At 41.6% G+C, this 12,513-nt stretch overlaps 1 protein-coding gene and 1 long non-coding RNA gene across 19 annotated transcripts in view; one reads left to right on the top strand and one right to left on the bottom strand.

The window, feature by feature from the left end:
• Nucleotides 1-1,368: 1,368 nt before the first annotated feature.
• Nucleotides 1,369-11,197, bottom strand: LOC119876925. Of its 2 annotated transcripts, none has more exons than XR_005368424.1 (3): nucleotides 11,187-11,197; nucleotides 10,795-10,797; nucleotides 1,369-4,023 (listed from the first exon to the last, which is right to left on the bottom strand). It is a non-coding gene; the product is annotated as an uncharacterized LOC119876925 (long non-coding RNA). The 2 variants fall into 2 exon arrangements; XR_005368423.1 differs by having other exon boundaries at nucleotides 1,369-3,994; nucleotides 11,187-11,196.
• Nucleotides 3,627-12,513, top strand: part of RGS22 (regulator of G protein signaling 22) — a 132,125-nt gene continuing 123,238 nt past the window's right edge. For 3 of the 17 annotated variants that reach the window (XM_038555185.1, XM_038555182.1, XM_038555187.1), the window contains exons 1-3: nucleotides 3,634-4,141; nucleotides 7,704-7,732; nucleotides 9,667-9,804. In XM_038555185.1, coding sequence (XP_038411113.1) covers nucleotides 3,940-4,141; nucleotides 7,704-7,732; nucleotides 9,667-9,804 — 369 coding nt within the window. In that variant the 5' untranslated portion in view covers nucleotides 3,634-3,939. Of the gene's footprint in view, nucleotides 4,142-7,128; nucleotides 7,186-7,703; nucleotides 7,733-9,666; nucleotides 9,805-12,513 lie in introns of those variants that run through there. The other 14 variants (XM_038555178.1, XM_038555184.1, XM_038555190.1 and 11 more) reach the window with 13 other exon arrangements.

Genomic DNA, 12,513 nt, shown 5'->3' with positions numbered 1-12,513 from the left:
CGTTTTTGACTATCTCAGCAAAAGATGAAATTTTTACCTTCTTTGAATCTAGTGTTTATACTTTTCTTGTGCTGACTCTGGCATGTCTTATATTAAATTCTTGTAATCTTAAAAATAAATAAATAAATAAATTCTTGAAGTCTTTCACCATTAGTAAGTTCCTTAAGAGCAGAACTGTTTTACTTACCTCTCTAGCTCCTTTAGCAGAATGGCTTATCCATGACAGGTGATAGAGCAAATATTAATTGAATTGCTTAATTAATGATTGTCACATGATATGATAATGAACCATATGGTAATAATATGCTGAATGATAAGATATATAAGTATGTATATGTGTATATACACATTAGGTGTTTAGGGGCAGAGGATATTGGCCTTTAGACATGAAATATACATCACTTTAGAATTAAGTGGTAAAAAACTACATGCAGAAAGTAAACAAGATGACATTTGAATTTTTATGTGCAAGGACAGCAAAGATATTTTTGTGTTGGTATTCAAAAGAGGGAAATATATATTCAAGTCATTGCCCATATATTAAATTGAAGCCTTTTTTCCAGCTTGAGATATAATTGACAAAGAGCATTGTATACATTTAAGTTGTATACCATTGATTTGATACACTTCTATATTGCACAGTGATCATCACCACAGTATTAGCTAAAACCTCCACCCCATCACATAATTACCAGTTTTTCTGTGATTAGAACATTTAAGATCTACTTTCTTAGCAATTTTCAAATACAGTTGACCCTTTAACAATGGGTTTGAACTGGGTGGGTTCACTTATATGTGGATTTTTTTTTTTGATGCAGTATTGTCAGTGTATTTCTTTATGATTTTTTCAATATTTTCTTTTCCCTAGCTTAGGTCATTGTAAGAATATAGTATGTAATGCATATAACCTACAAAATATGTGTCATTTGACTGTTAATATTATTGGTAAGGTTCTGGTCAACAATAGGCTATTAGTAGTTAAGTTTTGGGGGAGTCAAAAGTTATCTGTGGATTTTCAACTGTGCAGGGGGTTGGTGCTCCAACCCCCATGTTGTTCAAGGGTCAATTGTATTCTCTGTTTGTAAAAACTGCAACATCCTAGAGCTAGCTATATCAGAGTTTTAAAACTTTAAGTAGGGAAGGGTTAAAAATTGAATTATCTCATCAGTTTGTGCAAGAAGAAAAGTAATGTAATGGAATATATTGACAATTATAATAAATCTAAACCAGCAGGTCCAGATGGTAGTTATCTTGGATAAGTTAAGAAATTGCCTAATGAATGTATTAAACTAATTATATTCCTTCTTCAAAAAATCATGAACTGTTAAGAAATAGAAAAAAATGTTTTCTAGTTAAATGTGATATGAATGTGTGTAGTTGTTATCTGATTTAGATATGTAATTTCATAAAAAGGAAAGATAATTATTATCAAAAAGAGAATGGAAGTAAACAACATATAAATTTTATAACTTGTGTTTCTTATCTCCTTGCCACAATGGCACTTACTGTAGGGACTGGAGTGGCAGTTGGTATACTACATTATTAGATGTTGAATTGCCATCCAGCTCCTAGGAAAAACATTGCACTGCATTGTTCTGTCATTCTGGTTCATTTGTGTGTAAAAATTAAAACTGCTTTAGCTATGTGGAAATAAAAGAACTCAAAGAGGAACAAGCAAAAGGTATTTATTCAGAGCTTGTTTAGCAAGGGAGTCAGCCACTATCATCTGCATTTGGTAGAGATTCAAAGGTAGGCAAGAGGGGAGGGGAGGCTGTATAGTGAATAAAGGGGAAGACTTCAGGTATGCTTCGATTGGAGGTTGTTGGTATGGGGGAGCAGGAAGCAGGCTAACTAGAATCTAGAGGGCATGCTATGTGATTGGTTTGGGAAGCATATTTGACTTTCTCTAGTTGGTCCTTAATTGGAAATAGGGGGAAAAAATAAGAAAACTGGCAGTTACTGACCAATTCTTGACCATTCTGGGGCTATGGCTGCAGAGATGGTGGTTCTGTTTCCAAGATGGGTTGCTGCAGAGAATTGAGTCAGAATTCTGTTGGCACATATGGTCTGGCCATTGTCCACTTGTATATTCAGACTCATGGCCATATGAAAAGTCTCATTACCATTAAAAATTAAAATCACAATGATATAAATTTCAGCTTTTCGTGCTATTCCTACTCATATTCAGAAAAGTTTAGAACTAGGCTTACATGGGACCCTACCACACCAAACTCAAGTAACGACTAGTACTTTTAAATCATTAAACAGGTAGGATGCCTGACATTTGCTTTTGAATGTTGACACACACACACACACACACACACACACACACACTCTCTCTCTCTCTCTAACACATCTCTCCAGCAATATTTGGGAGAATCATTGAATAAATTCTTGCAGCTTCACCTTCTGAACAGGCTACAGAGTAGCCCTAATACAAATTAATCTTTGTGGTTTAGGTCAGCCCTTGAAACATTTGGCTTAGGGTTCATATCTGAAACCTGATCATTTTTCTTTGTCCACAGCAGCTTAACATGATATCATTTCTATCCCATGGTTATGTTGGCTTCTCATTACAATTTTAGCTGTTTTGCAGGGAGCCTGAGATACTTTCCAGAGTTCCCCAAATTGAACCACAGTTATACTACAAAGTCTATTTTTAAGTAAGGTCATCTCAAACATATCTTTCAAATTTGCTAACAATATGTCCTGAACAGAGTAAACAAAGAAACTTAATTCCATTTATGCAGATATAACTCCCCTTATAAACTTTTGGTTCTGGACAGCATTAGTTTTCAACAATGATGCAGAGTAGTTGTAGAAAAAAAAAGTCATTTCTGGAAACACTAGCTAGTTTGGGGGTAAGAGACAGAATATTTTAAAAATAAATAAAATCTAGTCATCAGGGAAATGTGAATCAATCCCACCAGGAGATAATTATTTCATACCCAGTGGGATGGCTATAATAAAAAAGTTAGATAGTAACAAATGTTAGTAAGAATGTGATGAAACCAGAACTCTTAACCCACTGCTGGTAGTAATGTAAAATGGTTCAGCCAATATAGAAAACACTGTGACAGTTCCTCAAAAAGCTACAGAGAGTTGCCAAATGAACATAGGATTACCTTTTGATCCAGCAATTCCACTCCTAGGTATATATTCAAGAGAAATGAAGACATATATCCACACAAAAACTTGTACATGGATGTTCATAGAAGCCTTATTCATAATAGCCAAAAAGTCAAACAACCCAATGATGAACAAACTGTGATATATCCACACAATGGAATATTATTCAGCAATAAGAAGGAATGCAGTACTGATTCATGCCACAATATGGATGAAACTTAGAAACGTTATGCTGAGTGAAGGAAACCAGTCATGAAAGCCCAATGTATGATTTCAGTTGTGTGAAATGTCCAGAATAGGAAAATTCATAGAGGCAAAATGTAGGTTAGCAGGCAAGAGATGAATAGGGGAGAACAAAGGGTATGGGGTTTTTTGAGGTAATAAAAATGTTCTAAAATTGATTTTGGTGATAGTTGCACAACTTTGAATATATTAAAAATCATGGAAGTTATACTTTAGGTAGGTGATTCTTTCTTTCTTTTTTTTTTTTTTTTTTTAAGAAAAGCACTTGTTAGCATTTAATGAACCTCACCCTATGTGGCTTCAAGCTACTAGAAGGCAGGTGCCCCCCACACCCTTTATCTTCTCCTCAGCTCTTTTACTGAAGAATTTGGCCTTCACGATGACAGGCTGTTTGGGGAGCTTTCCCTTTCCCAAAACTTTGTAGTAGCCTGATCGCACCACATCGATAATAGGAGCAGCTCCAGTCTTGTTTTTGGCAGCATTTACCCGTGTCTGCTCACTGACTAAGGTCCACAGTTTATCAAGGTTGACAGTTGGGCAGAAGCTCTGGTTCCTCTTTAAGTGGTAATGTCTCATACCGACTTTTCCAAAGTAACCTGGGTGATATTTGTCGAAGTTGATCCTGTGATGATGCATGCCACCAGCATTACCCTGGCCTCCTGGGTGCTTCTAGTGTTTGCCGATGCGGCTGTGGCCATGGCTCACGTGGCCCCGAAGTTTCCGGGTCTTCCTCAGTCTGGATGGCATGTTGGCGGCCCAGAGGAAAAAGGTAGGTAGGTGAATTGTATGATATATGAATTGCATTTCAATAAAGCTATTACAAAAAATAAAATTGCCAAAACATTTGAATAACTTATAACTTACAAATTTGGGTTCAAGTTACAGTCTTTGTGATTTTAGGGTTGTTTTTAAAATCTCATGAGATTATTTTTAGAGGGAAAGCTTACATAGCATGGTTGTTAAAGCACAAAAGGCTTTGGAATCAGACCTGGATCAACTTGTGGCTTCAACTCTTTGAAGCTGTTTGTCTTTGAGCAAATTATCTCACCTCTGGAAGTCTCAGTTTCCTAGATTGTTGGGAATAATAATAACAATCTCTTAGGGGTATTGTTAGAGGCCCATAGTTAAGTACTCACTAAGTGTTAGCCACACTTGATGACAAAACAATTGACCTCTTATTGATGTGGTTATCTGAAACAAGGATAAACGAATCTTTTCTGTGAACAGGGCACAGTGAGGAATGATTGCAATGCAGAGAAGATATTTAAAAAAACATGCAAACGAACTAGGGGTGGTAGAAGGGGAGGAGGGCGGAGGGCGGGGGCGGGGGGGTGAATGGGTGACGGGCACTGGGGGTTATTCTGTATGTTGGTAAATTGAACACCAATAAAAAATAAATTTTAAAAAATAAAATAAAAAATATCTTTTGGAAAAAAAATGCACTGAGTGGCATGCACTCAGTAGGGGGTAGGAGGTAAATAAGACAGATCTCTTTCAATCCCCAGGAATTTACTATCTGCTAGGTAGCATTGAAGGTAGTGGGCATACCTCTCTGTACAGGTTATTTTTAATATTAATATGGTTTTAAGATAAGAATTTTTACCAAGTATACAGGAACAATAGGAGAGGCCAGTGAAAGGAATTAATAGGAAGGTACACTAGAGAAGATGACATTCAAGCTGAGTATTGACGAATGAGAAAATTTTGCTTGAAAAAGGGCAGAAGGGCTTCCCTGGCAACAGAAACCATGCAAGCAAATGAATGCCTAAAAAGCCCATTTATATGTCAGCTCTCAAATTTACATTTCCTAAATTCCAGGATTCTATATCAATTGCAAATTCAGAATCTTCACTTATAAGGCTCATAAACTTCTTAAACTCTCCCCACAACGTGGTCCACTCACAGCTTTCCCCATCTCCAATGATGGCAACTCCATCCTTCTGGTTGCTCATGCTCAGCTACTTTTTGTTTCATTCCCACAACCAACTTATCAGGAAAATACACTTGGTCCTACCCTTAAAATATATGCAGAATCTGAGTTCTTCTCAAACCTGTTACTGCTACCACCCTGGTCTGAGCCACTATCAGCTCTTGTCGGCTTCTACTTGCGCCATCTACGTCCTGTAGATAGCACCCAGAGTGATCTTTTTCAAATAACAATATGATCATAATACTTCTCTGCTCAAAACGTCTATGGTTTGCATTTCACTCAAAATGAAAGCTGGGTCTTTGCAAGGACCAACAAAATCCGTGATTTTTTGCCTCCCACCTCCCTTTCTTGCCTTTCTATTTGCTTCCACTACTCACCCTTGACTTCATTTGGCCCTCTGATTTTGTTTGGTCAAACAGTGGCTTACAGTTTCATTTTTGCTCTTTGCCTAGGTACTATTGAAAAGGCAATAGCTATAACTAGGCAGGTATTATGGTTCCTTGCTCTAGAAGCACCCATTGTCTGACTCCTTGCTTGCTTAAATTCACATACCTGCAGGGCCCTGACAGGCCTCGGATGTCCCTCACAGTGTAGAAAGCAAATGTGGAGGCACCAAAGGTTTTAAGGAGGTCATATTGGTATTTAGAGAGTTTTGCTTTCAGCATGGGACGTGTATTTAAGGGAAACTCCAGTGGAAGCAAAGAGTGGAAAAGGGAGAAATCAGGAAACTTTTACAACATTCCACACGGGAGACAGTGCTAAGGCAATGGTATGGTAGTTCATGGGAGTGGGGAGAAGATTCCAGATTCCAGAAATACCTTCCTGTAGAATTGGCAAGACCTAGTGCTTGTTTAAATACAGCCTTTTTGGCTTGAGTCACCTAATAGATGAAGGTACCACTTAACATGGGATTTATGTAGATAGATGAAATTTGAAGATAAGGAATGGGGAAAATGTAGATTTCCTTTTGGATATTTTTATTTGGAAGCATCCAAGGAAGAGCCACCAGAGTGTAGGTACAGCAAGCAATTGGATTTAGGGTTCTTAGGCTCAGGGGGAGCCTGAGGTGGAAATGTGGTTGGGCTGGAGATTTGGGGTGACTATGACATTTCTAAAAATCACCTTCCCCCATCCCTTCCCCCTCCTGATTGGAAGTACCATTTTTCTTTTTTTTTTTTTTTCGAATTTCACTTTTTACTTCAATCCTAACTTTTCCTGGAACACACCCTATGGCCATCCTCCATGTATTCATTCTCTTCGTCAACAGCCTCCTCCTCGGGTAATTTCTATGGCTTAGATGGATGTTGAAAACGCAGCGGTCGTAGCCGACCGAAGCAAAACCGTGGGGGCAGGTCTGGCTCCTAAGGCACGCGAATGTTTTAAGTTTTGATGCGGGCATTTCCTAGGGCCGAGGAGACTCGCGAGGCCGGGGATTCCGTGCTCCCGCCCCGCCCGCCAGCCCGTCGGGCCCACTCCCCGCCCCCGCTCGCAGGCCGCGCTTTCCCGGTGCCCTGGACCGTGCGGCCCGGGTCTGGAGCGGCGGGAACAGGCCCGGAGCCGCGGGCAGCCGCGGGCACGAGGCCCCCTCGAGGCGAGGCGGGGCCTGTCTCCGGAGCGGCCCCAGCGCCGGGCGGGCGGGAGGGAGGAGCACCGGCGGCGGCGACCCAGCGCCCGCGCCCCGCGCCCCGCGCCCCGCCCCCGCCCCCGCCCCCCGCGCGGCAGCCCCGGGCCTCCGGCGCGCGCGGGGCCCGCATTGTCTCGGCTCCATAGCAACGCGGCGGCGGCGGCGGGGGCCGCGGGGCTGCGAGCGCTCGGGCTCCGGCTCCCGGGCGAGGGCGAGGGCGGCGGCGGCGGCGGCATGGCCGGGAAGCTGCTGGCGGCGGGTAGGTGCGGCGGCGGGGCCCGCGAGGCCGCCCGGGACCCGACCTCCCCCCCCCCCCCCCCCCCCCCCCCGCCCTCCACGACCGGCCTCCCCTGCGCTTGCGCAGCTCTGTGCTGCGAATTTCACCGCCTCGGTCCCCGGCCCCGGCCCCGGCCCCCCCGGCCCCGCCCCGACCCGGCCCCCGCCCCCGACCCGCGTTTGCATTGCCTCGTTGGCACCGTCTTACTTTGTCTTGCTTAATTCTCCGTTTTGCAGCTGGAATAATGGAAGCCTACAAGGTTAACTCCAGGGTCACAGTGAATTAGTGACCAAGCTGGATTCCAGAGGCCTTTCCTCCCCACTTCCACCTTGAATTCCAACTTAAAATTCAATCCATGTGCAGAGAATGAACAGAGGGCCAAAATTTTAGCGAGCTTGCCCATGTGTAAAGCAGGGCTAGGTGCTGTCTCAAATTATTTCATTTACTTTAAAAGGAAATCAGATTTGAGTGAGATAATGTCATATTTTATCTTGTTTCAGAGCCACCAGATATTACAGAAGAAGGATTTGTAAGTACAATTTAGAGGGCTGGTTTTTAAAATCATAGATTGTAGAAAAAAGCTATCTATCTTGTTTTCTCCTTTTTGCCAAATGAATACGATGGGAGCTTTGGCTTGGTAACAGTGGTGTTGAGTACAAGGCATTTTTACAATCTTTAACAGGTCCAGTTTTAAGAAGAGGCCAATTGATTTTTATGGTGGATGCTATTTACTGTGAAAGCTCTTTTACATAAATGTCCTCATTTAATTTCTCTAAACTCTTTAATGACTCCATGTGAGAGGTAGGTTTTATCTCCCTGGTTTTACTGTGATATGGCTGTGCAGTTCCGGGGTGTGTATATACTGATGGCGTTGGTTGGTAACCAGTGGTCAATTTATAGTTATAATTACTTTCAAAATGTCTTAAATGTTTTCAGGTCACACATCTGGTGGGTTGAGTAGTAATAAGTACTTTGCCAAATACAGTATGTACTTCATCATTTAGGTGAGTGCTATCTTTAGGATGGATTCTATTTTGATTCCTGTTGTATATTTAAGGAACTTGCTCAAAGTTAAACAGCCAGTTAGGAGGTAGCAGAGCCTATTTCCTACTAAGGTCGGAGTTTGATTCAAAGAGCTCTAACCATACTAGGGTCCAAGGGCAGGCTGCCCCATGATGGGCTCTTTGGCATAAAGATTATTTTGAGTTAAAAAGCAGTTGAAACCCAGCAGATTCAGGAACAGCTCTTCACCTCTCCCATGACTGCCTAAAAAGAATTTAGGGAGAGGCCCTGCTCCAGGTAGAGAGCCGTCACCACAGGGAACTACATCATATGAACTAGGTATGATAGACGGGGAGGGACCTGGCAAGGCAAGACCTGTTTGAACACAATCCTCCATGTCCCATTGTTTCCAATAGTTTACCAAACATTGACTCTTTCTTTTTCATGTTCTTGTGAATTGCACTCTTTCCCTTTGAAGTCCTAGATCCCTACTCCTTCTCCTCAGTACAGAATGACATGTATTCCTCATTTTGCCTTTTTATGGAATTTCCATGTTCTTGTGAATTCCCCATATGTACACTATTAAATCTGATCTCCAGTTAATCTGCCCCATGCCAATGTAATTCTTAGTCTAGCTGGAAGACTTGGGGGCCAGAGAAGAGTTTTACCTTCCCTTTACCATGTCTTTATGTTATTTGCCTCTGTCTTCCAGCACTTATTTCTCTTGTTGGCCAATTATCCTATGTGCTTTTGGTTTTTTTAGTCAACAAACACGAGTGCCTCTCTATCCACAGGCAGTACGAGATGCGATGTAGAAGATAAGACTCAAAAAGTTTACAGTCTAGCAGGGAGGGGCTGTGATAGGAGAGGGCTAGAGGCTGCATCTGCAAGCACCTTCCATTTTCACCCTTTTAGACCTTTGGTCCACTCCTGAGAGAGAAGGAGACAGACAGATAAACATCAAGATAGAGGCATAAATAGCTTGTCAGAAACTCCACCCATCTTCCTGTTGCCTTGGTGTAACCCCGGGTAGTGGCAGATTTCTTTAAATTGCTTCTGGAACTGTTCTTCATTCCCGAGGGAGGTGAGCATTTTCTGTACTTCTGTACTTTCTGTTTATGCTGGAATTGTACAGGTGAGCCGACCTTTCCTGTACAATTCCAGCATAAACTCTCTGAGGAGCACTTGGCAGCATTGCACTTAGCCTTGTGAGTAGCCTGCTAACCCCTTCAGGTCTTTGTGACTGGGAACCTGTAACAGCTCCAAGACTGTTAGCCACTCCTCTTTCTCTTGGTGCCTCCGGTATCAGGATCTCCCGGTTCTCCCATCTCTCCTGTTTATGTCCCCATGTTCCAACTTCTCTTTACCTCGGATAGTGTTGACCTTCTTCAGGACTCTGATCCGCAGGCTCTCTCTGGGGGAGCTCATTCTTCCACAGTTTAAGCTATGCTTATTTTGTAGGGCTTCCGGATATATCTGTATGTCTCCAGTCCAGAACTCTGTATTCGTTGGGTTATCGGGCACCTTCATCATCTGGATGCCCCTGCATCACCTCCACAATCACATTCCACCCTCTGTTTTTTTCAAGAGTGTGATCAGGTGAGCATATCTCTCTGCTCCCCTCAGTCCTGTGCTGTTTTTCTACCTCTTCTTCTTGCTTTGGTGAATGGTGCCACTGGCTATTCAGGTATGCAAGCCAGAACGTTCCTTCCCCTTTCTTTAACTCCTGTCTGCAATCCTTTACCAAGTTCCTTTCATAGCTGGGTCGTTTTTTTCTCCATCCTCACAGCTATTGTTTTATTTTAGGCCCTCATCCCTGGGCTTGGACATTGGCGGTAGTCTTAACCGATATTACTGCCTCCAGTATTACAACTCTGTCAACTCCAATTTTTCTTGGCTTAATGCTTCAAGTGCAAACTCCTGTGCATTGACTGCACTGGGTGATATTGCTTTGCTCTACTTTTAGATTTTCCTCCTCCTGTCACTCCTACCCGGGCTGTCAGATCGCTATGGACTCTTTAAAAAAAACTTACCACATTACTTGATTGCTCAACTCTTCTAATCAATCCTGCTACTTATTGAATGCTGACTTCATGCTAGTATTTAATCTCCAAACAACTCCATTAGGTGGTTATTATCACCCATGGTTCACAGATGAGGAAGTTGAAGTCCACAGTGTTAACCAGCTTGGCCCGAGGCTACACATGGAAGAACTGGCAGCGCCAGAATGTCAGACTCCTCCCTTCGGCATTCAAAATCCTTTCTAGAACTTTTTTTTTTTTTTTTTTTTTTTAGCATTTTTTAACCTTACCTCCCAATACTTTCCGTGTGATAGACAATGTTCCTACTGTTTTGGAATTATAGAGTACTTCCACATGCCTTCTGCTCCAGCCAAACTGCTCCTCTTGCCTTCTTGCCTTTGCTCTGGAGTCTTGTCTCAGTTGCGTCCCTGGCCCCCAGCTGTGTCTCTTCCAAGTCTTGCACACCCTTCCAGGCCCAACTCCCCTCCTCAATGAGAGCTGATCAACCTCATGTCATCTGGGCTGCCTCTGGACTCTGTGCAGCTTGCAGTAGAGACCAGCTTGTGACCAGCTCCTCAAATTCCTGTGCTCACCATGGATTGATTATCAGTAGATGAAATAATTCATGCCTCACACATATATTTACCTCTGTTTGTCAAAAGTATGAAAATTACTCTTTTTCTCATTAAGATTCCCAGAAAAACAATGTGGCAGAGCTCTCTGGTTCCCTCAGATCAATTCTCCCGTTTTCTGTAATAGGTGCTAGACACATTGCTTTGCAGAGGATACTACATTTTCTAGCCTTCCTTGCAGCTAGATGTGGTCATGTAACCAAATTGTGGTCAATGGGATATAAGCAGAAGTGTCTTGTCTTCTGGAAAGCTGATGTTTACAGAGATTATTAAAAAAAAAAAAAGATTTTATTTTATTTATTCATGAGAGACACACAGAGGCAGAGACATCGGCAGAGGGAGAAGCAGGCTCCATGCAGGGAGCCCGATGTGGGACTCGATCCCAGGACTCGGGGATCATGCCCTGAGCTGAAGACAGAGGCTCAACCACTGAGCCACCCAGACATCCCTACAGAGATTAAATAACCGACCCACTCCTATGTACACAGCCAGTACGTGGTCCAGCCACAATAAGAACCTGGGTCTAACTGACTAACACACAAAGGGAGAGAAAATGCCGTTTTCTCCTTCCTGCTGGCTGGAATGAGGATGTGATGCTGGAGCTGAAGCAGTCAATGGGATCGTGAGGTAGAAGTGGCATCTGGAGGATGGCAGACTCACAGGGTCAAAGGGGCCTGAGCTCCTGATGTTTGGGAAGCCACAAGGCTAGTCCTGAACTGCTTTTGATTATATAAGGGAAATAAACTTCTCTTATAAATAGTGCTATTTTGGTTTCCCATTATTCCTAGCAGAGTCATATACTGCTATAAAGTGCTCCTATATTCACAGGAATTTTTTAAGATTGTATTTTCTCTATCAGTGATCTAAAAAGTACAGTGCTAAAAATAAATAAATAAATAAATAAATAAATAAATAAATAAATAAATAAATAATACATTGCGGTTGTGGATATCCGTAAAATATTTTAACTTTTACGTGAGATCATCTTCTTCAAAGGGGAGAATAAGTCTTTTAGAATAAATCATTTGTTTTCAGGGACACATGGCCTTGTATATATTTTAACTTTTTATGTGTAAAATTTGCAATTTCTTTACAAAATTGTGAATTCCTATAGGGATTACTGTGGATCCCCTATAGGGATACTGTGTCTCAATACATCTTAATATTTGCTGTCGTGTGTAGCACAACATCCAGAATGTGCTATTAGATGATTAATAAATTTTGGCTGATGGATATTGTCATATATAATAATTAGTGTGATTTGCTTCATTTGTCTTTTGTTTTATTTTTAACAAATTTAGAATTGACACACAATGTTACATTAATTTCAGGTATACAACATAGTGAATCAACTTCTCTATATGTTATGCTGTTTCACTTATCTTTTTTTGCAAAGTTTCATTTGATACATATTCTTTGTTTCTTAAGCACCTCTCTCCTGGCATTCTTCTTTAGTGTCTTCATTAACTTTGTATTTGACTGGTTTTTGATAATTCTCTCTGAGGGAAAATGTACACAAAAATGTGTATGCATTCAATTTTCTCATTAGTTCCTCTGGGGGTATATTTTTAATTATAAAAGCCATGTATGAGTATTCTTATAAATAATTCAAATAATATAAGTAATAAAGTGAATGCTTCTTTTCATCACTTCTT

Source organism: Canis lupus, chromosome 13 (genome assembly GCF_011100685.1).
Source record: "Canis lupus familiaris isolate Mischka breed German Shepherd chromosome 13, alternate assembly UU_Cfam_GSD_1.0, whole genome shotgun sequence".
NCBI classification, from domain to species: Eukaryota; Metazoa; Chordata; class Mammalia; order Carnivora; family Canidae; genus Canis; species Canis lupus.
Note: the sequence above shows the minus strand (reverse complement) of the source record. Positions and strands in the feature narration are given on the sequence as shown.